Source organism: Vombatus ursinus, unplaced genomic scaffold, assembly GCF_900497805.2.
Source record: "Vombatus ursinus unplaced genomic scaffold, bare-nosed wombat genome assembly UNPS02014798.1, whole genome shotgun sequence".
In the NCBI taxonomy this organism is placed as follows: Eukaryota; Metazoa; Chordata; class Mammalia; order Diprotodontia; family Vombatidae; genus Vombatus; species Vombatus ursinus.
In genome coordinates this window covers 26,397,723-26,424,879 of record NW_020954576.1, presented here as the reverse complement: position 1 = coordinate 26,424,879, position 27,157 = coordinate 26,397,723, and the positions used below count along the sequence as shown (strand labels likewise).

At 36.5% G+C, this 27,157-nt stretch overlaps 1 protein-coding gene across 1 annotated transcript in view; it reads left to right on the top strand.

The window, feature by feature from the left end:
- Positions 1–27,157, top strand: part of LOC114049395 (dynein heavy chain 14, axonemal-like) — a 343,809-nt gene that overhangs the window by 4,846 nt on the left and 311,806 nt on the right. The window contains exons 4-9 of the mRNA XM_027870678.1: positions 2,148–2,278; positions 8,829–8,993; positions 12,899–13,011; positions 15,606–15,668; positions 18,047–18,191; positions 20,317–20,448. Of these exons, the coding sequence (XP_027726479.1) occupies positions 2,148–2,278; positions 8,829–8,993; positions 12,899–13,011; positions 15,606–15,668; positions 18,047–18,191; positions 20,317–20,448 (749 nt within the window). The remainder of the gene's footprint in view (positions 1–2,147; positions 2,279–8,828; positions 8,994–12,898; positions 13,012–15,605; positions 15,669–18,046; positions 18,192–20,316; positions 20,449–27,157) is intronic.

The following is a 27,157-nucleotide window of genomic DNA, read 5'->3' as shown; positions in this document are numbered from 1 at the left end:
TTTGTGGATAGCATTTTCCATCACAAGGCCTTTGGAGATGTCTTAGATCCTTGTATTGCCAGGAAGGGTTAAGTTTATCAATATTTCTCATCACACAACGTGGCTGTTATTGTGTACAACGTTCTCTTGGTTCTGCTCACTTCACTCAGCATCAGATCATGCAAGTCTTTCCAGGTTTTTCTGAAGTCAGCCTGTTCATCATTTCTTATAGCACAATAGTATTCCATTACATTCATATACCACAACTTGTTCAGCCATTCCCCAATTGATGGGCATCCTCTCAATTTCCAATTCTTTGCCACCACAAGAAGAGCTGCTATAAATATTTTTGTGCATGTGGGTCCTTTTCCCATTTGTATGATCTCTTTGGGATATAACCTACAAGTGCTATTGCTGGGTCAAAGGGTATGCATATTTTTATAACCCTTTAGGCATAGTTCCAAATTGCTCTCCAGAATGGTCAGATCATTTCACAACTCCACAAACAATGCATTAGTGTTCCAATTTTTTCGCATCTTCTCCAACATTTATCATTTTCCTGTTTAGTCATGTTGGCCAATCTGATAGGTGTGATGTGGTACCTCAGAGTTGTTTTGATTTGCATTTCTCTAGTCAATAGTGATTTAGAGCATTTTTTTTCATGTGACTGTAGACGGCTTTAATTTCTTCACCTGAGAACTGCCTGTTCATATCCTTTGACCATTTATCAATTGGGGAGTGTTTGATATCTTAGAATGAGTGTAAATAACAGTTGTTTTCAGTTTGGTCAGAAAGTTTTAGGATCATCCCTCTCCCAGACTGATACTTTTCTGATGATAAACTAGGTCTTCTTTTTTCTCAATTCTTAGCTAACCCTTTGTCATAGAATGGGGGTTGCCTGAGACAAACTGAGACCTGGTAAAGACTTTAATTTAGAAAGGCCAAGGTTACCCACTGCATCCTGGGCCATCACCAGTCATCTTGACTTTTGTCTTGTCATTGGACTTTGATCACTCTTCAGGAAAGAGTGAGGCTAAAGACTTTGCTGAATTCTGCCTCACTTAAACCCAATTCATAGTGCAATGATGAACAGGATGAACAGCAATGTCTGAGTAATTATCTGGGATATTATGACTCCACGCTAGTCTATTTGTAGTAACTTTTTGTAGTCTATTTCTGTAACTTTTTGTCTTTTTTCCATTTCTGTGGATGATCTAGAATGAGATGCTACGGCAATATCACTTCATTCTCCTGCTGATGTTTATCTAAACGCACTTCCTTATGTTTTCCCTTTGAGTTCTTACATTTCCCCATAAAGGCAAGTCTCTTTAACATAGAATGTTCTTCACCTCTCCTTCCCTTCCCCCACTTTATCGGTTCTGTCCCTGTGAATTCCTACACTAATCATAGTCCCCATCCATCAAGTTTCTTTGATACCTGATATCACAGGATTGGACAAAATAGACTAGAACAAATGTTAAGAGAGAGATGGGATTCATGCATGAGGCCTTGATTATTAGCTTCAAGACACTATTAGATACTTTGTACATGTATGTATATGTTTATTCAAGTGTAAAAAATTTGTTGTTGTTCATTCATTTCAGTCACGTCCAACTCTTTGTGCCCCCATTTGGAGTTTTAAGATATTAGAGTAGTTTGCCATTTTCTTCTCCAGTTCATTTTCCAGATAAGGAAACTGAGGCAAGCAGGGTTGAGTGATTTGCCCAGTGCTACACAGCTAGTAAGTGTCTGAGGCCATATTTGAACTCAGGAAGATGAGTCTTCCTGAAGTCCAGGCCTGGTACTCTATCTACTGTGCTAGCTATGACATAGCATGTTATCTTTGCTCTTTATATTTGAATGTAAAGTAATGGTAGATGATTGTAACCCATACGTATAGTTATGAAATAGATCTTCTGAGCTTTTTAAGAAATAGAAAGACGTATTATGATTAGCTATCATGTGACTAGGTTTTAAGATACTTCTCTCTTATATTTACATTGTCTTCAAATAAACTTTCTTTTATTCCAGTATTTAGATTTGTAGAATTTGTGTTTAAATATTTTCTGAATGCAGATATTTGTTTATTGTGCTATGCAGAGATTTTGATTATTTAATTTATAGATATGGAACTTACACATGAGCCTTTATTTAATATTTTAAACTAGTACCAAAGGATGACAATGCTATAAGACATATTTTAAGACTAAGAGAGAAGCTGAATTGGAAAACTGAATTAACAGCACGTGGATTTGAAGTAAAAAAAACTAAAGAGATACATCTGAAGACTCCATTTATGGTATTTTTATTTTTACTAATTATACATTTATACTATTTTTATTCAGTTTTGGATAATTAAAGGTTGGAAAGTTATTTTAATCTGGATTTTATTTATTTTTCCAAATGTATATAGGAAAAGAAATGTGAGTGTAAAGCTTATTAAAGAAAAAAACTCAGAACATCTAGTGACTATTTTCTCAGGTTCTTTATAAATGAGAGATAAGCCTGAGAAGTTGTTTCTAGAGCCACTACTCTATACTATACTGTATTATAGTTGTTAGTAAATGAAGTAAAAAAAAATTAATCACCTTGATGTTTGTTTTATGTGATAGTCTAGGGGTTCTTAACCTATAGTCCAAGAACTTTTTAAAAATATTGTGATAACAGTATTTCAATATAATTGGTTTCCTTTGTAATCTTATGTGTTTTATTTTAACATTTTAAAAACATTCCTCTGAAAAGGGGCTCACAGGCTTCAGGAGATTGCACAAGGAGTCCATAACACAAAAAATCTTAAGAACCCTTGATCAAGATCAGGGATGGGGAATCTGTGGCCTTGAGACCAAACTTGTGTTTGGATTCAGTCAAAGCACTTGAGGACCCAGAGGGCCATGTGGCCTCGAGGCTGCAGGTTCCCCACCCCTGATCTAGATTGATTAAATTGACAGAATGTTTTTGTAATAATGGATAACAGTTATATAATGTCTTAAGGTTTACAAAGTGCATTATCTTTTTAAATCTTCACAACAGTTCTGTGAAATAGGTATTATTATTATTATTATTATTATCCCCACTTTACAGATAGGAAAATTGAGATTTGGGTTAAGTGACTTGCCTATATTCACATGCTCTGTTGTTTTTTTCAGTCATGTCCAATTCTTTGTGACTTCATTTGGGGTTTTCTTAACACAGATGCTGGAGTGGTTTGCCATTTCCTTCTCCATCTCATTTTACAGATAAGAAATGAGGCAAACAGAGTTAAGTGACTTGCCCAGTTTCACACAGCTATTAATTATCTGAGGCCAGATTTGAGCTTGGGAAGATTTAGCTTCCTGATTCCAAGCCCAGTGCAGTATCCACTATGCCATCTAGTAAATGTCAGAGGTGGGATTTGAATCCAGGTCTCTCTTGATTTCAAGTTCAGCTCTTTTTTCTCTTTATCATACTGCCTTTTTACATTAATACAGCTGCAAGCTACATGAATCATTTGACCATCCAAGGGGAATAGCATGTTGCTTTTTCTAAACTGTAAGAACCACAAACCTTCAGAGAAACAAATGACCAATTATTAAATCAGATATGTACTGAATATTTACCATATGTCAGGCATTCTTCCAAAGGCTCAGGATACAAAGGAAAATCAAAATAGTCCCTTCCCTCAAGGAGATTAAGTTTTAGTGGCAAGGCAGAAAGACCATTATGTACAATAAATACAGGTTGTTGAATCCATCCTAGTTCTGAGGTCCTGGACAAGTCATCTAACTTTTCTCAACCTGTTTCCTCATTTGTGAAATGGGGATAATAATAGTGCCTACCACAACACAGGATTGTTGTGAGAAACAAATGAAATAATATATGTAAAGTACTTTGTAAGTCTTAAAGTCTATGTAAATGTCAGCTCTCATTATTAATAAATACATACATACAAGATACATATAGAGTATATATGTAGTGTTTGAACCAAGTCTTGAAGGAAGCCAGAGATTCTTTTTTTTTTTTTTTTAAGATTTTTAATCTCCTTTTAAGCCAATTCTTTGTCCCTATGATTAGTTTGGGTTAAATTTTCTTTGATGGGACCCTGTTCCCAAAGGCTCTCTTCCCCCACTCCCCAGTTTAGTTGCTGCAGAGGATAGACTGCAGTGGAAAGTAGGGAGACTATGAAGAAGGCTATGGTAATTGTTTAGAAAAGGAGGGACAAGAGGCTGAAATTTATCAATGGCTATGTGAGAAGAGAGAAAAGGACATCATGTGAGAGATGTGGCAGAAAAAAGATTTGGCCACTCATTGGATAGATAAGGTGAATGAGAATGAGGGTAGAGGTTTACACTGAGGTTATATATTTGGGTAATTGTAAAGATGGTGGTACCTTCAACAGTAACAGGAAAATTTGGAAAAGGGTTGCATTTTGGTGGAAGGTAATGAGTGTGGTTTTAGACATGTTTAATTTGAGATATGAAGCACACAATTTGAAATATTTAAGACAGTTGATATGGGATTGGATTTCAGCAAAGAAACTAGGGCTAACTATATACGTTGAGGAATTATAAGCACAGAAGTAATGAGTGATACAGTAAAGAAAGAAGACAAGAGGTCCCAAGATAGAATTTTATGGAACTCCTTCAATTTGTAGATGTGAGATGGATGAAGATCAAGGCAAAGGAGACTGAGAAGGAGCTATCATACAGTTAGGAGGAGTACCAAGAAAGCAATGTCAAAAAAAAAAAAAACCAACCCAAAACCAAAGATGAGAATATCCTGAAGGAAAGGGTGGTCAGTAGTGTCAAATGCTACAGAGAGGTCCATAAAGATAAAAATTCAGATATACGCTAAAATTAGAAAAAAAAAACCAGAAACATACATAAAAGAGGAGATTTTAAAAATTAGAGGAGAAGTAGATTAATGGGAGAACAAAAACACTGTACGATTGATAGATTAAAAGTAAAGCATGGTTCTTTAAAAGGACAAAGAACATTGATAAACCTTATGCTAACCTAATCAATCAAAAAGAACAGAGAGGAGACTCAAATAGCCAAATTAAAAATTGAACAAGGAAAAGTCACAACACTGAGAAGAAATAGAAATAATTATCCAAACATATTACCCATACTTCTATGCCTGCAAATCTAAGAATTTAAAAAAATTATAGTATTATCTACTATTATTTAAAATATCAAAATTGAATATTAATGTGAAATAGAGATTTTTATCCAATATCAGAAAAAGAAATTGAAGTACCTATAGGTAACTACCAAAGGAAGGAACTTTTAGTCTAGGTGAAATTTAAAGATAAATTTCATTTTGTTAAAACAAAATTAATACCTATATTGCACAAATAGTTATAAAAATTGAGAAAGAAAACATTATACTATATTCATTTTGTGACTCACATATACTTCTGATACTTCAAACAGGAAACGACAAAGCAAAGAAAGAAAATTATAGAACCACATCGCTAATGAATATCATTTTATATAAAATTCCAGCAAAAAAAAAAACTATAGCACTATATCCGAAGAATTGCTCCTTGTAAACAAGTTGGATTTATACCAGTGATTTAAAGATGGTAAAACATGAGAACAACTAACTTAATAACATGTAGATGTAGAAATTGTCCTTGACAAAGTACAGCACTCAATTTATGATAAATAAACTTTTAAAGCATAGATTTTTAATAAGATAAAAAGTATATACCTAAACCAAAAAATGAGGACCCTGTTCCCAAAGGCTTTTAGAAGATTACTAGAAACTTTTCCAATAAATATGAGTAAAGTAAAGATCTCCTCTTTAACTATTGCCATTTGATGTAGTTTTAGAAATGCTAGTGGTAAAAATAAGATAAGAAAAGCAATCTGTGTACTAGAGAAACCAAAAAAATGAAATAGGGCCAGCCCTCAAGGAGCTTACATTCTTTGGGGAGAAATAATACGCAAATGAATAAGTAAATATAAATCAACTTGAGGACTGTGGGTAAGGAAAGCACCAGTAACTGATGGGAGATAGATAGCATATGTACAAAATTTTAAGGTAACACAAAATTTAGAGGGATACCTGACAAGTAAGACAGAGTCAGGTTCTAAAATCATTCAAGGCTAGAATTCTGGGTTGAAGCTAACAAAATGAAAAATAATAGGGATAAATGTAGCATTGTACATTTGCACTGAAAAAATGAACTTTACAAATAAAAGCTGTTTTTCTGAAAAGGATCCAGAGACTTCAATTATGAGTTGAATATGTTTCATCAGGGTATCTTGTTGACCAAGATGCTTAATTCCATTAGCTGTACTCATGAAAAGAAATACTAGGAAGGTCATTATGTCATTCTGCTGTACTCTGCCCTGGGCAGTCTACACCTAGAAATCACGATGTCACAATTTAGGAAGGAAATTGATGAACTGAAGAGGATCTGTAGGAAGATGACAACTTTGGTGAAATGCCTTGAGTTCCGGCCATAGGAGGATTAGTTAAAGAAACCGGTTCTGTTTAGCCTGGAGAAGAGACTTAGAAGGGATATGATATATTTGTCTTTGTACTACTTGTCTCCAAAGGTCAGAACTTAGAGGAGTGGTAGAAGTTGCAGAGGAACAGGTTTAGGTTTAATGCAAGCAAAACCTTCCTAATAATTAGCGATATCCAAAAGAGAAATGAGCTTTCTTGGGAGTCAGTTGATTTCCCATAACTAGAGTCTGCAAGCCAAGGTTGAATCTCTCCTCGTTTTGTATGTTGCTGAGAGCATTGACACTAAAGATTGATTGATTCATTGAAATTGAACTGGACTAGATGACTTCTGAGCCATGACTTTTCAACCTGTACATTCTATGCCCTCCAAGACTTTCTTAGGCATAGAGACTGCCTCTACTTCCTTTTACTATGAATTTACTGCTCTTAAGCCTGGAAAAGGGCCTTGAAACTCAACCCACCAAGAACTAATTACTAGTGTCTTTCCTTGTAGAATGGTTTCTCATTACTTTTTGCCCCTTTCATCATCACTTATTTCATCTTGGAAGTGATAGTAGGGTAAAGCCTGAACACTACAGTTAAACATTTCAGAGAAACCTTCATATATACATATACACTAATATTTCTGGCAGCACAGTAAAGTAAAAAGAGCAGTAGCTTTAGAGTGAGAGGGCCTGAATTATAATACTAGCTCTGCCATTTACTACCTTGGGAAATCTCTTGACCTTTTGGAACCTCTTGTGACATCTTGATTTCTATGTGTAGTTTCTTCATCTATAAAATGAATAGTTTGAAGTAGCTCTAAATTTATGACCCCATGATCCAGTGAGGGATGGGTATCATGGACAGAACATTAGACTTGAAATCAAAAGATGTAGATTTGATTCTCCAAGTCAACATATGTCATAAATCCTCTAATGCTTAGTATATAGTGTTTGTACATTGTGGTTGTAGAAAAAAATGCAACATTGAGTTGCCAACTCGCTTCCAAACTTAAGCTCGACTGGTTCTTCTTAGGCAGTCAATACACAATTTTTAAGCCTCTAATCTGAACCTTTGCAGCTCGGTACATGCTATTAGAACTTAAACTGTATTTGGCATAGCCTTCAAGAGTCGGGACTTAGCTTGCAAAGCATGGAGGGACTTTAATAGAGAAACAACAACCACAACCACAATAACAATGTCAATAAAACTTATGCAGTTTACATGGTATCTTCTACTTTTCTCATTCCTTTTTGAACATTAGCAAAGGGCAGCAGATCTGAAAAGGTATAGTGATTCTTATAATAAATAACATTGTGACAAGGACCTTTTCAGGGGTCAAACAGGCCCAAATCTACTTATTAGCCAGCAGAAGAGGTATTAAAATCTGTATAAAAAGTTTAGGATAATAGGTGTAGAGCTGGAAGGGATTTTGTTATTGAATCACCATTGCCTTTAGTACTTAAATGAATTAGGTGTTCAGTAATAACATTCTGAGTCAAACAAAAATCTACTGTCAGTATAAAAATTTCCTGCCAATATGGCAAGTATTACAGAAAGAGAATTTCTAAGGTATTTGGATAAAGTCATATAGATTCAAGGCTGTTGTACCTTTAGAAGCATTTTACCAGCCCACACACTATATAAGTAGGATAATTTAAATTTTTTAAAGCTTTCATAATAATTGTTGACATTTCTATAATGTTTTAAGGTTCACAAAATGCTGTCCAAACAATAATACTTCATTTGAACCTCACTGAAGTTTACCTCCATTTTAGAGGTAAAGAAACCGAGGCCTCAGGGAGGTTAAATTACTTATCCAAGATCATACAACTAGTGTTAGAGGGGAGATTCTAATTCAGGGCTCACCTAATTCTTGGTCCAACATTCTTTTCATTATACCACATTGCCTCTTTGATTGAACATCATTGGAAAATCCGAGTTATCTTTCCTATTTATTTTTCCTAGGTCCTTCACATTTCCTCCATTAAAGCCCTACTGAATTGCCTCATCTGGTGGGCAAAAGAGACCCTGGATTCTTGAAGGATATGCTAGCAGAACACACAGTTCAGCTGGTATCAAGAAAGCCTTCCAATTTGAAATCAATCTCATATAGACTCTTTCATAAGGATTAACCTATTTATTTCAGAGGTGCTTAACTCTAGATGCTTGGCATCTAGATGACTTTTTTTTGGCTATAGGAATTCATGTAACTATTTACTAAGGCATAGAGGAGTCGCCCTCTGTATTAGTGAAGAAAGCATCCGCACTGGTCAAATCATGGATCTTTTGAAGAACTGAAAAAAAAATCACATTTATGCTTTCTAATGATTTAATTAACTTTTTGATTTTAAAATAATTAGATTACTTTTAATTAAGCAAAATAAGGCTCAAATGTTTTCTCTTCATAGGAATCAGTACATATTAAAGATGATGGAGAATATGTATATGGACTTCTCAGAAACAGAAACAATTGCCAAGCTCTTTATAACCCATATGATATTCAAGTGGTTTCTACAAATGAAGCTAGAAGCTGCCAAGTTTTTTGGGTTATTACAGCGTCATTTGTCTCAAAGGTAATGCATCCTGCTGGACAATTCATGTGTTCATAATTAGTTTAAGAAAACATTATCTCTGTGGTTGAATTTGATGAATCTGTTGTCTTTAAGATACCTCTAACAATAATAGAAGCATATGGAAAATAAATACTGTTAATCAGCGAGTCAACAAGCAGTTGTGCTTTATGTGCTAGGCACTACACTAAGAATTCCCTAGCACTGTGAATTAAAAAAAATTTTTTTAAGTTAAAACCTCAAAACAGTTATATATAAAATAGGTATATACAAGATACATGCAGAATAAATGAAAGATAACCTTAGAGGGAAAGGATCAAATAGGCCGGGGAATGGGAAGAGCCTAAGGTGTTGTCTGAGTTAAGTCTTGAAGGAAGGGATATTCCTGGCCTTCAGGGTGAGCAGGTAAAGCTTTCTTTGAATGTGAGAGAGTCAGTACAAGGGCACAGATGGAATGTCGTGTGTAAAGAACAGCAAGTATCACTGGATCTTAGACTGTGGTGTGGGAAGTGTGAGAAGACTGGAAAGGTAGGAAGGATCCAGTTGGAAAGAACCTTATATGCCAAGGCCAGGATTTTGTCTCTGGAGATCAATTTATTGAACAGAATGTGATGGAGTTAAACCTAAGAGTTAGGAAAATTATTTTTAGCAACTGCGTGGATGATGGATTGGAGTGGGGAGAGACTTGAGGCAGGGATATCAATTAGAAGGCTTTTGCATTCCCCTTCCAATTTTGTTGCTGAGTCTTAAGGATTTTGCCATCATGACTCAGCCGCTCTCATGCCCTGAGACTATCCTCTATGCCTGGGACCTTCTTACCCTGCAATATTCTTCTGCTATGCTATTTCCCTTCTCTCATTGGTAAGTTCTTTTGAGAGCCTCCCATATTGGGAATGGACCCAGACTAGCCCTGTTTTCTCCCCTCCTCTCTTTGCTTCTGACGCTAAGTACTTTGTCACTATGCCAGGCACGAGTACTTCCTATCTCCTCCTTCACCCTTCACCTTTTTTGCATATTGTCTTACCTCCATTAGAATGTAAGTTCCTTGAGGATGTCTTTCTTTTTTTTTTCTATTTTTATCCCAAGTTCTTAGCACAGTGCCTGGCACATAGTAAACACTTAATAAATATTTGTTACCTACCTATCTGTAAGGTCCGGAATTCCCCTGGCTGGGGAACCTTGTACCTCCCTCATAACCATGGGATGTTCTTTTTAATACCAAAGGAAGAGGCCAAGTATCTCCATATTGATTATAGGTAGTAGTTTAATCAATCATTATGAATACTTATAAACAAGGATAGTTTTCAGTCGGGGGCCACAGCCAGACAGTTTTGTGGATCCCTGCTGAAGAACCCCAAAGTCCCTGTGGTAATTACAGAAAACAGACAAAGGCAGGAGGAGCTTGAGAGTGCATCGCCGCTGATTGGTGGATATTTTTGGTTTTCTGCTTAGTAATGAGCTTGGGGGTTAGATCAATGTTATGCCCAAACATAAATGTGTGTGTTGATCATGTCCCGGTCACAATATTCTTGTTTTGGCTTTCATAGGTCAGAGTATTTTAAGTTTTGACTCAGTGTCTAAGTTTTGACTCAGTGTCTAAGTTATGATTTGGTGTCTAAGTTATGATTTGTGAACAGGTCACCATGTTCAGGCTTTCACTTTTCACATAGTTTAAGTTTTTATGACTTTTCACTTACTACTATATTTTAGAGATTTTTCCCAATTTGAACCCTATGCTATCTATAGACTAGGTGAGAAGTCCTGAGGGCCTGAAATAACATGATAGCTGTGTGAGTAGAGAAAAGAAAATATTTAAGAGAAATATTAAGATAGAAAAAAAATAAGATTTCATAACTCATTGATATGGGAAATGAATGAGAGTGAAGAGTCGAGAATAACACGAGTTGGAAGCTTGGATGGTGGTGCCCTTGATAGTGATAAGGAAGTCCAGTAGAGGGGAGGGTTTGAGGGTAAAGATAATGAGTTACGTTTGGGGCATTTTGAGTTTGAGATAACTACAGATATCCAGTTCAAAATGTCTAGGAGGCAGTTGGGGATGTGAGATTGGAACTCGGAGGAGAGGCTTTGTATCTATTATGCCTGTGTCTGTATCTGTACCTGTACCTGTCTAGAAATCATATGCATATGACATCATTGAAATTATATAGAGAGAAAGGAGAAGAGGGACCAGTATAGAGCTTTTGGGAATGTAATAAGGATGAAGATCTAAAAAAAGGAGAGAGACTAAGTAGGATCTGTCAGACCAATAGGAGAAAAGCCAAGAAAGCAGTGTCATGAAACCCCAGAGTGTGTGTCCAGGTGAAGAAGGTAGTGAACAGTGTCAAATGTTGAAGAGAGATCAAGAAGGGGATTGAGGGGCAATCAAGATTGCTTTTCAGTCTGTTGATATGGCAATAAAGATATTACCAACACCTTTGGGAAAAGAGCTTCAGTAGAATGATGAGGTTGGAAGTCAAATTGCAGGGGGTTCTGAAGAGAGGGAGAGCAGAGGGAATGGAAGCACTGAGTATAGCCTTTTGAGGTGGGGGTTGGGACACTTAACAGATGTAAAGGAGAGATACAGGCAATAACTAGTGAGGCTGGTAGAATCAACTGAGGAATGGAAGAGATTCTGACATTCTTGTAAGTGACAGGAAATGAGCCAGTCGATGGGAGAGATCAGAGATTAGAGTGAAGGTTATATGGATGGCAATCTGCTAGAGAAAATGGGAAGGATCTGAGATCTAGGGTTCATATTGAGGGACTGGCCTTTGTAAGGAGTTTTTTATCAGAGACTAAAGTAAAGGCAATGGGCTTAGATAAAGCATTTATTAAGTGCTTACTATGTGCCAAACACTGTGCTATGTGAAATGATTTGAGAGGAATGTGAGGTAGGAGAAGGAAAGAAAAAATGGCTTATGGTGGATGACCTCAATTTTTTTACCTCAATTTTTTCAGTATAGAATGTGAGGGAAAGTGTTCAGTAGAAAGGCATGATGGAGCAATTACAAAATAGATAACTAATTTCATGAAACTAAAAAGCTTGTGCATAGATAAGATTAACACACCCAGGATAATAAATGTAGGAGTCAAATGGGGGAAAAATTGTATCAAATTTCTCTGATAAGAGTTTGGTATCCAAGAAACATAATAAATAAATAAATGTATATTCACACACATATACACATATGTATGTGTGTGTGTATATATATATTTATGTGTATATGTATATATGAGATTAATGGCCATTCCTAAAATAGTCAAAGGATACAAACTAACAGTTCTCAAAAGATGAATTACAAAGTACTGACAACCACATGAAAGAACGCTCTGAATCACTGATAATAAGAGAAATGCAAATGAGAACAACTTTGTAGTTTCGCCATATACCCTGCAAATTGGCAAAGATGACTAAAAATGGCAATAGTAAATTTTGGAGGGGCTGTGAAATGATAGGCTTACTGGTATATTATTAGTGGAGCTGTGAAGTGATATAACTATTTTATAAAGCAATTTGGAATTATGTAAATAAAGTAAGTAAAACATTCATCCTTTTGGACCAGAGGAAGGTCCAAGGAAGCTATCAATAAGAAGAAAGTCCCCATATATGCCAAAGTATTTATAGCAGCACTTTTGGTGGTAGCAAAGAATTAGAAATAAAATAAATGCCCATCCACTGCTGGTTACTGGATTGAGTAATTTATGAAGACAAGTTTTGGGTTTTTTTTATGTTTCCTAAGATTTTTCTGGAGAATACAATAGAAGATATGACTTGAGATAGGCGGATTGTATAAAACTTTCATTACTACTTAAATTCATAATTTCCTCAATTCCATGTAAATAGGTACTTTTCGTTTTATTTAAATTTTCCTTTAAACAAAATCAGAACCTTGTTCTTTATTTTTCAGGTTACTCGAGTAGGTAAGACAGAAGAAGTAGAAATGACACCTGTCTTGGAATGGCTTGTGGAAAGAAATCACTTCATAGCATTTCGTAAAATTTCTTTCTTTTCCAAATTCCGGTAAGACAAATAAGAGAGAGCCTTTATTCAGGGAAAGCTATGCAGCTTCCTAGAAAGTGGAGAGGACTGAGCAACTAGATTCTAATATAGTTACACATCATTTGTCTACTTTTTGTTGTGGACTGGGGTTATGGGATTTACAGTTAGGAAGAACACTAGTTAGTATCTGTTCCATGTTCCTCACCTAATAGGTTAGAAAATGGAGTCCTGAAAAATGTAAAGTGACCTGCTCAGCATCATACAGGAGATAAAGAGCCCAAATGGGGCCTGTCTTCGGACTCCATCCACTCTTTTCTAGCTATTCATTATAAATTTATTTTCCAAACAGTTTCGAGTTCTTGCCACTGAAAATTTTAATCACTTCTGTTAGAAATCTTTTAAAATTATACATTTTCTTATTCAGAACATGACCATTTATTGTACAGTTAGATGCAATACATTTTTAAGACAGTATTCTGAAAATATCAGGTATACAGGACTATTTGTCCTTCTGCTAAATATGTACAGAATATTGTGCTTTTGAGGCTTCTAGTCTTAAAGTGTTTTTATTTCTCCTCCCCCCGCCCCCGTCATGTCTGAAATGCTCTCTGTCCTTACCTCTGCTCAGAGAGTCAAGTCTAATCAACAAATATTTATTAAGCACTTACTATATGCCATGTACTATGCTAAGTGCTGTGTAAAAAACAAACAAACAACAACAAAAAAACCCAGTCCCTGCTCTCAAGGAGATAATAATCTGATGGGGAAAACCACATGCAAACAATTACATACAAAAAAGATACATACAGAATAAATTGGAGCTAATCTCAGAGGGAAGGCACTAACATTAAGGAAGACTGAAAAAGGCTTCTTGCAGAAGGTAGAACTTTAGCTGAGACTTTAAGGAAGCCAGGAAAACCAGGAGGCAGAGATGAGGAGAGAGAACATTCCAGTTATGGGGGACTGCCAGTATAAATGCACAAAGTTGTAATACAAATTATCTTGTTTGAGGAAGAGGAAAAAAGGCCAATGTCACTGGATCACAGAATAACTGGAGTTGTATAAGGTGCAAAAAAAAAAAAGGAAGTTAAAAAAAAGAGAAAAGTAGAAAGGGGCCAGGTTATAAAAGCCAAACAGAGAATTTTATATTTGTGTTATATTGTGTTAAAATAGTTCTGGTATGAAGTAATAAGAGTAGTGGCAGTGCCAGAGGAGAGAAAGGGATGTGTATGAGAGAAGTTAGGAAGAGAATTAACAAGACTTGGCAACATATTGGAAATGGGGAGGAGGGCAGAGAGTAAAGAGTCCAGCTTATGAGCTTGGGTGATGATGAAGACAATGAAACCCTTAATCGTAATAAAGAATTTAGGAAGAGGGGAAGGTTTGGGGAAAAGGAAATGAGTTCCATGTGGACATCTTGATTATAAGATGTTTATAGGATATCCGATTTGAGATATCCAGTGAATAGTTGGAAATATAAGCCTGGAGATCAAGAGGTTAGGACTGGAAAAATAGACATAAGAATTGTCTACATAGAGATGATAATTGAATTCGTGGGAGCTGATAAGAGCACAAAGTGATATAATATAGAATGTGAAGAGAAGAGGGCCCAGAATAGAGCTCAGTGGGACACCCACAGTTAGCAGACACAATCTGGATGAATATCCAGCAAAGGACACTGAGAAGGAACTGTGAGACAGGTAGGAGGAGAACCAGGAAAGAGCAGAAGGAGAATCCAGGGAAAGACAGTGATTGGGCATCAAAAAGTCTTGCTTTAAGATGCAGCTCAGGTCCCGTCTTCTGTATGAAAACTTTCCTGATCTCCCACTTGCTACTATCTTCCCTCTCAGACTACCTTATGTGTGTGTGTATTATTGATTTTATAAGAAGTGAGGGAGAGTTTGCTCAGTCTCCAAGAATAGAGGTGATTCTATCTCAGGTATAGAATCAATATAGAGTGGATAAGGGGGCAGGATAAAAAAAAAAAACAAACCTGAAACTTTCAAGCTTCTTCTGATTTAGATCTTTACAAAAATGGTATTTTTTTTAAAGTGCTATGAATTTTTTGAATAACAAATCCACCTATGTTCAAATGTAAGTTTCAGAACATATTTCAATAATAAATTTATCATAATTATTTTTCTAATTGTTATTGTGAATTTTTCCTGGTGCTCTCCTTCTTCACAAATGCTAATCATTAAAAATTGACTATACTATGGTGATATAGAAACTGAAGCCCAATTTTCTCTTGAAAAAATACATTCTAACTCTCATAAAATTAACAGGCCAATAGAGTATATGATACAAAGAAAATAATAAGCATAATTGTATATTTTTAAACCAGTTATCAAAGTGTATTTATAGGAAAAATTTGCACATCATATGCTTCATTGGGTCTTGTGATGACACTGACACATTACTGTGTCCCTTATTTGGCAATATATTAAAGGTCTTATAGGGGTTTTTAGTTAATTGAACTCAGAATGATAGCAACACTCTGAGTAGATTAATAGTAAGTTGGTCTAGAGTATTTACAAATATGAATAGGCCTTACCACAGAGATGTATAAGATGCAACTCTAGTCCATTTTGCCTAAGATATGTTTCTTCTTTCAGAATAAGAAAATCATTTATCACCTGGAAAAACAATGTTCAAAGAAGTAAAACAGACAAGAGCAAGTAAATATTCATATAGATGATGTTTGTGAAAGTTTCAAAAGGAAAACACATTTTAATCCGTAAGATTGAAACAGATGTAAATGACTTTTACTACAGTCATAGAATTAAAAAGGACTTTGGAAAGTAATTTAGTCTATCACCTTTAAGTGCCTTCAGGGCAGTGTTTTTAAGTCATCTCTAATGATTTTTAAATCATATTGCTTTCTTGAAACATTATGAGGAATAATAGAATCATAGATCTGTAAAAAACCTTAATTATCCCTTGATCTTTGATCTACCCAGATCTATGCTTCCAGAAGAGTGAATACACATTTAAGCAATCCAAGATTGTTGATCTTACTTTGAAATACTTCCATGATTAGAGAGTCCATAGCCTTCTCTGATAACCCAATTTATGACTAGTTACCCTATGATTAAGATATCTTTCCTTATACTAAATTGAATTTTCTTTTGAAACAAGCCAAGCCCATTTCCTCTTGTTTAATTTGCTTTGGAAAGGGCAAAGAAATGATTTGCATTTTCCTTGTCACTCAGTATTATACTTGAAGACATTCCCAAGAATCACAGAATCTCAGAGTTTGAAGACATCTAGCCCAAACTACACAGACTAGAATCCTTCCTCTAGTGCACCTAACAGGTAGTTGCTTGAAGAACTCCAATTAGAGGAGCCCAAAGTAACTTGACTTTTGAATAGCTCTAATTTTTAGGAAGTTTTCTTTGACATCAAGTCTAAATTTTCCTCTTTTCACCTTACACACATTACTTCTCGTTCTACATTTTGGGGCCAAGAACAAATTTAATACATCTTTTTTTGTGAAAGACAGATCTCCAATTATTCAAAACAGAGATATCCCCTTAAGTCTTCTCTTCTCCAGACTAAACATCCCTGGTTTCTTCAACCAAGCCTCATTTTTCGTTATCTTAAGACCCTTCCACCCTCCTGGTTACCCTTCTTTGGACACTGTCCAGTTTATGAACGGCTGAATGAATTAAAAAGCATTTATTCGGTGATTGTTATATTACCCTCTCAAAGTACATCAATGGCCTCCTTTGTAATCACTAAATCTAATGAACTTCATCAAACCTCATTACCTTCTCTATATCATTTGACAGCTGACTATTCCCTCTTTCTAGAAGGATACTCTCTTCTTAGACCCTAGAGATACAATATTCTCCTGGTTCTCTTTACCTCTCTAATTACTCATCTATCCCTTTCACTAACATTAATTTTTAATGTGGAAGTTCCCCAAGTTTTGATCCTCAGCCCCTTTCCACTATTTTGGCAATATTATTTACTCCTGTAGTTCCAGTTACCACTTTTATGCAGATAGTGACCCCAGATCTGTACCTTAAGCTGCCTACAGGACATCTCTGCCTGGATAGCCTGTTGGCATCTCAAAGTCAACATGACCCAAATCTAGCACCATTTTCCTCCTACTCTCTTCTGACTTCACTGCTTCTGACTGTCTTCCATGTATGAATAGTTAGTGAAATTGTTAGCTCTTCCTTATGTCTCTCTCGCATTTAGAATGGTTGGCATTCAATAGCCTTCGTGTTCTGGTACCTCCCTACCTTTCCAGTTGATTTCATTCTTCTACTCTGTCTACTGGGTATGCCTTAGGCTTCCTAGTCTGTGCCCTGAATACGTTCTTAACTGTTGAATTCCTGCCTGTCCTTCAAAGTTCCACTCAAATTTCCCCTCTGTTGTAAAGCTTTCCATTATATCCCCTGTTGGTGATGGTATTTTCCCTCTAGGATTTCATGTAGTACTTAGTCTTTAACATTTCCTTGCACGTACTATGTATTGTTAGTAAAAATTAGAAATATAATTAGAATTATACTTATCATTTCACATGTTTTATCCACAATCATCTCCTTTCCCCTCCCCCTACTCCCTGGCTGTGAGCTCTCTGAGGCCAGGGACCATGTTCCATGTCTTAGCTAACCTTTTTGTTTCTTTCATTTCCTATCTCACTCAGTGTCCACAGTAAACAATCAATAAAGTGATTTTAAAAATTAAATAGTTGTGTTTTATTTGAATAGATATGTAAGCAAAATGTAGTTTTAGCAGTTCTTGTTGATCCCAACTCCTTCGTATTTCAGATAGAAGATTTTGACAGAGCACCCCTACCTAGTCTCTAACCCTCATGAAAACAGACATGCATTCCCCAAATGGAAAGTCTGTTTGCCTATAGAGTCCTAAGGCAGAAGCAAAAAACCCCAGAGCCACTGAAAATTTTAACATCGTAGAGACTAATAATGTCACTTTAAATTTTAACCAAAAACTTACTTGAAATAAATTATTCTAGTTGACTCTAAATTGATATAATTAACATTATTTTAATAAATGAGTTTTGAGATACTTTCTAAAATTCCAGATTGATATTGTACAAGCAACTTTTTTGGGCTGATAAATTATTTCAAAGATGTTTGCTTCAAGTACGGAACCTTTGTGAAAATGCAAGTGACCTCAAAAAAGGCAAATTCTTTGAGGATAATCCCTCTTCAATCCTTCTGGTTAAAGTAAGTAAAAAATATACCTTGGAGTTTATATATAAAAACTTTGTAAAATAATTGGCACTGAAATTTTTGATTCAGAGAAATATATGATCCTAGAATCTAGTGCTAGATAAAAGCCTTTAGATAAAAAAATTTAACGTGGCCCTTCCCCCCTTTCTTCAGGCACCTAAAACATGGCACGGAGGAGTTAAACTTTTAAAAAGTATTTTTCTGTTATTAAATTTTTCCTAGATTTCAACCTATGTCTCATGTTTCCACTTAAGCCTATTATTTTATTCTTTACTCATTGGGGATGGATAACTGTCTACCATTACTTTTACATAATTCTTAATTATATAGTCATTTAATGAGTTTTAGCATTATTATAATAATGATATGAATAATGATGGTAGCTAAGGTATACTACTTTAAGGTTTGCAGAGTTCTTTCATATATTATCTTATTTTATCCTTACAACCTAGTAAGATAGATGCTATTATTGTCCCCATTTGATAGATAGGGAAACTGAATCTGAGAGAGGGTAAGTAAATTGCTCAGTGTCAAACAGCTGCTAAGTGTCTGAGGCAGGATTCAAAATCAAGTCTCATTGACTCCATGTTTAGCATTTTATCCTTGTGCCCCCTGGTTGCTTTGCTGCTGTGCCGTAAGAGCTCCTAGAATCTTAGAATTGGAAGGAACAAGGTAGGCCCTTTAGAGTCTCTGTTGGACATATGAGTTCCCTCTATTTACCATGTCCCAGCAAGGGGTTGTCCAGTTGGGCGCTATCTGAGAATTGGGGATGAAGGGAAAGGAAAACGATGTAATGAAAATGGCAGTTTAGGAAGATTAACATGATTTTAGTTGTGAAGTATCCTGTTTGTAACAGAGGGAAGAATGGAGGTCAGAAGACCAATTAAGAAGTAGTATTAATATCCATCAAGCAATAAGAACCTGAAATAAAACAGTAGTAATAGGAATATTCATAAAGAAAGGACTCTAGCGATATTTTGAAGCTAGAACTTTAGAGAGTTGGAAGATACTTCAGCTAAAATCTAGTCCAATAGTGGGCAAATTTCTCACTTCTGCTGCTTTCATCCCTTGATCCAAATTTAAAAACCCTCTTCCCCCTATCTCCATACTCTAAGCACAGAATAATCATGCTCTAACCATAGCCTAATCATCGTCCACTTCAGCCTTGCCCTCTGGAACTCTATATACATGGCAAGTGATGAGTTATGAGGATACTACCATAATTTTAAAAAGGAGTAATAAGGGTGTTGGAAGTTTGAGTAGAGAAGAGGGTACAGATGCAAGAATACTATGAAAGTACAATCTGCAGAACTTGGCAATAAAGTGTGGCAATTGATAGAGAGGAAGTGGGGAGAGGAGGGATAGAATTTGGAACTCAAAACTTTAAAAAACATAAATGTTTAAAGCATTGTTTTAACTTGTAATTGGGGAAAAATAAAAAATATATAAATAAAAATAAAAAGTATACATTTGATTTAACAATAAAAAAAAAGCAAATCCTGTATTTTGAGTATGGGTGAACCTTCATAGAAAGACAGCATTTAGGAGAAGGGGCAGGTTGTTTAGGGGAAAATAATTATTTCAAATTGGGACCTGTTGAGTTTGAGGCACTGAGCATCAGTCAGATGGAATCTTATAGGTCATCTAATTCAATTCCTTAATTTTATAGAAAAAGACACTGAGAGCCAGAGTGTTATATTGACTAGTCTAAGGTGACATAGCTAGGGTAGAGACTAGAGATTATGTCTCTTAACCTTCCAGTTAGATGCCTTTTTCTATTATTCCCTGATTGCTTTCTGCAGTGAGGATGGGAGTGGCTAAGACTGGAGTTACAGAGCATTAAAATTATTTTTATTCTAAATACATTCACTTTTGTACATCTCCTTAAAACTAGTTTTAATAATTGGCAATCATGGGGTTTTTTTTTTCTATTCCTTTGACATAGTTCTGTGAATTATCAAGGATTTTTTGTTTGCTTGTTTTTGCAGATATCATATTGAAATATCATTTAATTCCTTCTTTTATAACCAGGAAAAGATGATGAAAATGTTTTTCCTGTCATAGTCTTATAAATGAAGTTTAACTTTCAAAGGCTTATTCTTTTCCCTTGTTGTATTAGCTGGACCGATACCAGACATACTCTTTAGATGAGTTTTGTGAGGAGCAGTTACAACAGACTGCCCAAGCACTAAAACAGCTGGAAGAACTTAAGGAGAAAATCATTTCAGTGATTAAAAGTACATTTTTACAGGTAATTTTTAAAGATATCTTATTTCTCTATATTTACCCTCTGGAAGCCCGAATGCTGTGCCATATACATTTGTGTTAAAACTCTTCAGTTCCTTTCCTATCTCTTCTTCAGCTTACCAGGGTTATAGAAGAATAACTTCCATGTATTAAGTAGATTTATTGCTGTATTGTAGTCCTGAAAGGAGTGGGCAAAAGTCAAGTTGAGGGGCCAAAGGACTGATCAATTAATCCAATATTTATTGAGCACCTGTTATATACAACACATTTTGCAAGGCACTGTGGAGAATACAGAGAACTATAAGAAGTGGCCTTGTCCTCTAGGACCTTAAAACTTGGTAGAGGGGGTGGCATATTCACGAAAAGATAAACAACAAGCAAGGGAGTAGGAGATAAGTGACAAATGAGTGGTGCGTGTATTATGTATTACCAATAAAAAAAAAAATCAGAGGAGAAAGATATCTATTCCTGCAGAGGAGGTCAAGGGAGTTTTAATGAATAGTTTAGTCAATTGAGATAAGTGGAGAGGGGGTGGGAAGACTTTCAAGGTAAGGAGCAGAGTGAACTGAGGGAGACTGTGAGTAGAACATTTTGACTGCTGCATTGAGTTTGTATGTGAGTAATGGGGGAAACAAGCATGGAACCAAACTGGTTGGCTCCTTCACTACCACTCTAAGTTTGGAGTTAATGCTGTAGGCAGTGGGGAGCCCCTGGGAATTTTTGAACCCGGGAATGAAATGAAAGCCTATTTTCAGAAGGTTAATCTGATGGCAGTATGCAGGATAATAATATTCTAGGTTGCACAGGGACCCACCACATACACATAGGCAACACAGTGAAGCTGAAATGTAAGAAGTATTCTTTAACACTACAATTGAATATTTATGGCATCATCACTTGTTAGATTTGCATTTATAAGTTCAGTCCTCAGGTGACTACCTCTCAGTTAAGTACTTTGCCTGTGATGATGATACAGCAGTATTACCAACTGGATAGCAAAACTTCAGTTCTTTTTTTATGATCTGAAGGGCAATAGTCATGTTTTACCAAGAGAAATCTTGTCATATTTTGCCACTCAACCATGCTTTTATGATGATGATGATGATGATGATGATGATAAATGGCTAACATTTATGTAGAGCTTACTATGTGCCAGGCACTGTGCTAAACACTTTTCAAATATTAGCTCATTTGATCCTCACAACAAACCTACAAAGCAGATGCTATTATTATCCCTGTTTTATAGATGAGGAAACTGAGGCAAACAGAGTTAAGTGTCTGAGGCTGGATTTGAACTCAGGTCTTCCTGACTTCAGGCATGGAATCTTATTCACTGAGCCATCTAGCTATCCCAAGTTTAAAATAGAAGTCTGATTTTTAAAAAAAATCACTAAACAAGACTATCACCTAGTGTTGTTTAGTACTAATTTTTTTTTAAAAGATGTGATATATAATTTAAGGTAAATTAAGAGAAAGTCAAATACTTAGGGTCAGTAGCTAACCTGTTTATTATCATAGGATCATACTATTTAAAGTTCAAAAGGCCTTTACATATCAGCTAGTCTAACCTAATCCCTTCACTTTATAGATGAGAAAACTGAGACCTAGAAAGGTTCAATGACCTGCCCAAAGTGACAAGCATATCTGCCAGTACTTGATCCAGCTATGATTTCTACCCAGTAGAAACTGGTCCAGTAGAACTCACCCAGAAGTCTCATTTGGAATTCAACTTTCCTAGAATTTCTCTGTAGCTTTGTGAGACTATTTGGTGTCAGAAATCCTTCCAGATCTTTTTTTTCTACTGTAGGTGACCTTTCATCATCACAGTCATTAATGGGCTATTTGACCTTCTAAGGTTTACAGCTGAAGAGTCAGTCATAACCTTTCTAGGCGTTTTTGATCAGTTAGTTGAGTCCTTTTGTGTTCCTTCTAACAAGGAGTATGCTGGTAAATGTTTAACAACTGGGAAAATGTATGCATGACACCTTTTAAGTTTCATTTGCACTATTATTATCGATGCAATCAACAAAAAATAAATTAAGCTCTTATTTGTAGTGCTTGCTGATTTCTAAGGTATAAATGCACATACTGAAAATTTAACAGGTAAATCTCTCTAGCTGGTAAGAGCTGATTCCTGTGAGCCCCTGCCTCTGGCTCTTTTCCCTCTCCTCTGACTCATTTCCCTTTCCTTGGTCTGTATGGCCAAGTGGAAAGGAAAGAATCAGTTATTCACAGTGTGATTCCATAGCTGCATTAGCCTTCTCGTGGCTTTTTTTCTCTTAGGAGCATTGCATGAAGTCACTTTCTGACAGAGAAATAAGCTAGAGTTTGTCATTAAAAAATTATAAAACACTGGTAAGATTTCTGTATTAAGAAATGCTTCCCATGACTTGTTTAACAACCATCACACTCACAAAGTTAGAACTGCTTTCTGTTAGGGCTTAGATTTACCATCCGAGTGTTGGGATACATGTACTTGAGCAATTTTATGTATCTACAATTCCATCTATATGAGTACTGTCTCCCCATTACAGATTACAACCTCTCCCATGCTGTCTTATTCTCTGTGGTTATTATCCATGTCTTTCTAAAAATCATCCATAGGGTGTGCTAAAGATCTTTGTTTAGCTCTTTTAATATTTGTGGATACTGGTGAAGTTCTCAGATGAAGTCTATCCATTTTTCTTCACTCTTGTTACATAGCTAGCCTGCTTCCCTTTACTGTCATAGACATAATAATAACAATAATGATAACTAACATTTACATAACCTACCATGTGCTAGGCACCATGCTAAGCTTTTATAAATATTGTCTCATTCAATCCTGGGAGTAAGTGCTACTGTTATTCCCATTGGATAGATGAGAAAACTGAGGCAGACAGTGGATTAAATGATTACCCAGGGTCATACAGCTAGTAAGTGTCTGAGACTGGATTTAAACTAAGGTCTTCCTGACTCCAAATCTAGTGCTGTATCTGTTGCGATCTGAGAGGTTGAGACCCCTCAAAGACCAGAGCACAGGACAGGGTTGTCTGGAATGAAGTTACAGGCTCAAGCATTCTTTAAGTCAAGTTGGCAAAGATTTATTGTTACGCTATACAGCCCGCAAAGATTCTTCATTCTTTTGGTTTTGTTTTACAGTGTCTTGATTTCTCATAAAGTCACTAGCTTTCAATTGCTCCATTCTAATTTTTAAGGAAGTATTTTCTTCAGTAAACTTTTGGACTTTTCCATATGGCCAATTTTGCTTTTTAAGGCATTCTTCTCCTCTTTGACTTTTTGGACCTCTTTTGCCATTTGGGTTAGGCTATTTCTTTTTTTTTTTTTTTTAGTGAGGCAATTGGGGTTAAGTGACTTGCCCAAGGTCACACAGCTAGTATGTGTTAAGTATTTGGTCTGAGGCTGGATTTGAACTCAGGTCCTCCTGACTTCAGGGCCAGTGCTGTATCCACTGCACCACCTAGCTGCCCCTAGGCTATTTCTTAAGGTGTTATTTTCTTCAGTATTTTTTGGGTCTCCTTTAGCAAGCTGTTGACTTATTTTTCATGATTTCCTTGCATCACTCTTATTTCTCTTCCCAGCTTTTCCTCTGCTTCTCTTAGTTGCTTCTCAAAATCCTTTTTGAGCTCTTCCATGGCCTGGGACCAATTCATATTTTTCTTGGAGGTTTTGGACGTAGGAGCTTTGACTTTGTTGTCTTCTTCTGGTTGTATGTTTTGATCTTCTTTGTCACCAAAGAAAGATTCTATGGTCTGACTTTTTTTGCAAAGTTTGCTCATGATCCCAGTCAATTACTTGAGTTACAAACTCTTTGTTAAGGTAGGGGTCTGCTTCCAGTGTGGAGAATGTACTGTTGTCCCAAGCTTCGGGGGGTTTTGTGCAGCTGTTTTCAGAGATACTTTTAGAGACCTGTAAATTTTCAGTTCTTCCAAGGTGGTATGATAAGGGACGAGGTGTTTACTCCTTTTCTGGCATGTGCTGTGGTCTGTGAGTGACCACAAGCACTCTTCTTCCTTGGAACTGTGAGGATTTCCTTTCCACCACCACTACAAGCTCCACCCCGCCAGCATTCCTTTTTGCCCCAGGACCGCCACCCAGAACTGTGACCCAGATCCAAGCATGGGCAAAGTAGGAGAATCCTGCACCAACAAAGAGATCCCTGAAATCCTCCTCTGATCAGCCACTCGATTCCCTCTTAGTCTGTGGGCTAGAAGCTCAGAAAGCAGCCACCGCCCCGGGGCTGTGCTGGGACTGAGACTGGGACCAAACTTCTCTCTCACTGCAGTCACAGGCTTTTCCTATTGACCTTCTAAGTTGTCTTTGGCGTTTGTGGTTTAAATAGTCTGGAAACCACCCCAACTGCCCATGATTCAGTCCTCTGAGGCCTGCTCCAGGTTTGCTGAGGCCTGTTTTGCCAGCACGCCCAAGCTGAACTGCATTCCTCTCCCAGCCTGGGGTAATAGACCTTTCTAATCAACCTTCCAGGTTGACTTGGGCTGAAAATTTGTTTCACTCTGTCTTTTTGTGGGTTCTTCTGCTTTAGAATTTGTTTAGAGCCATTTTTTTTTTGCAGGTATTTGGAGGGGTTTCAGGAAAAGATTCTTAAGGAAGCTGTGAAAGACTGAGGATGGAGCTGGGGTTTATATGGAAAAGGGCATGGGAAAGGAATGCCAGGGATACTGATTAGGTAATCTAAAGGTCCAGGTGTCTTTGGGAGTTATGGATGGGAAAATGTAGGGAGTATACCAGACAGGGAGTCATCAGAGGCATGGACCTTTGTGATCTGGTGGGAGGAAGAATCCTTGGGCCAGCCAGGGACAAAAATCCTTGGGCCAGGCACCCCTTTCTCTGCCTTGATTAGAGAATGCTCTGCAACAAGAGAAAAATTTCTCACAGGACAAGAGCTTACTAAGGAATTGGGAGGCTTCTAGAGACATCATCTTAGGGCTGCAGCCTGAGCAGCCCATCACTCTCTCACCCAGCTTTGTGTAACTGCACCAGGGAGAGAGATAAGTGTCTTGTTGGGGACCACTCATGAGTAATTGCTAGGCACAGTGTCCTTGGGCCAGGGGAAACCACCAGGAATAGTGTTTCTGAGGCTAGGGAGAAATAGGGTCTTGGAATTGGGGTCCCAGTATAAGCACTCAAGCACCCCATCGTATCCACTGCACCACCCAGCTGACCCCAAGATATCATTGATATATTCTTAATGTGCTTTGTACTTACAACTGCCATACATGTTTTCCTTGCTTTGTATTTCTGCCACCATTTTGATTCTTCATACATAATGGTGTTTCATGATTCTCGACTCTTAAAACTTCACTGGGAGAATATCAGTGTTAAAAAAGATAAGCTTTTGTAGCTACGAGAAATCTAGGACCACTGTGCTGCAGTTTGGGCTGCAACCCAATTCCTTCTCTTCAGTTTTGAACCCAGTTCGTTGCCCATCTCTAAAACTATACGAGATAAACTGATGGAATAATTCAGTAACAATTACATATGTTCTTCATTCAGTTTATTTTCCTATTGATTAATCAGATACTTTTGAATGACCATGGTTCTTGGTGAGGAGAAACCACAGAGTTTCAGTACTAGATACAAACAGTTCAGTATCACCCACAAATAGGAACATGTGCAGAACCTCACCAACAATAGGGAATCCCTTCTATTTGGACTTTTTTTTTTTTAAGAACATTCTCCATGACACTTGGATAAGTCTTTTGACCTCTTTTGTTTATTGCCTTACTTAGTTGGGATACTCAGTCATCAGAGCTCACTGTGGACTAGAAAATCATAGAATCACTATCATTTTAGGCATATAGTTGAAAGAGAAAATAGAGTGTTAGCCAGAAGCCCAATAGGTTCTCAAGTTAGTGTTAGCAATAAATTGCTTTTATCACATATTACTCAATTACTCATCAACTGGGCTATTTATAAGAGTATTGCACTTTGACACACCTATTCTTCACTAGTTTAGATTGACTAGTTTTTTCAGTTAAAAAAATGATCTTTTAAAAAGTTTTTTTTAAAATAAAAGTTTGTTTTTTTTTATCATTCTGAAGGTTTCCCAGGAGATATGATTTTGGTTCTTCTTTATAACCTTAAATATATAAATAAATTTAAATATTCTTAAAGGCCTTTTGATACTTCAATAATCTGTCAAACTATCTTTCTTTTAGCCTTCCAGAAATTAAGGGTGCTTCACAGAATTTCAGAATTGCTGAACTAGAAGGGATGTCGGGAGTAATCTAGGCCGTACCTCAAAAAGAACAGCTAATTCAGTGTGCCCAATATTTATTATTAAAATTTCAAAAGAGATATTAGTGAAAGCATTTAGCACACAGAGTTTGGCACGTGATAGGTACTATGTAAATGCTTATTCCACTTTCCTTACCAACAAGTAGTCATTCAGCCTTTATTTGAAGATCTCCACTGTGGGGGAACCCACTAGCCCATTCCACTTTTGGAATAGCTCCAATTGGTAAGAAAGTTTTCCTGACATCAAGCTTAAATTTAACTCTTTGAAATTTCTATCCATTGCATGTGTCTGGGACAAAATATCAAGTCCAATTCCCTTTTGAATCCCTAGACAATTTTGTCTTAATAGATTCAGTCCAATGTTCTACCCCACTAAGATCTGCTTGGTCATTTCTCTGTCTTCCTCAGTGTCAACTATCTTTCACAGCTTGGTGACATGTGCCATTTGATAAAGA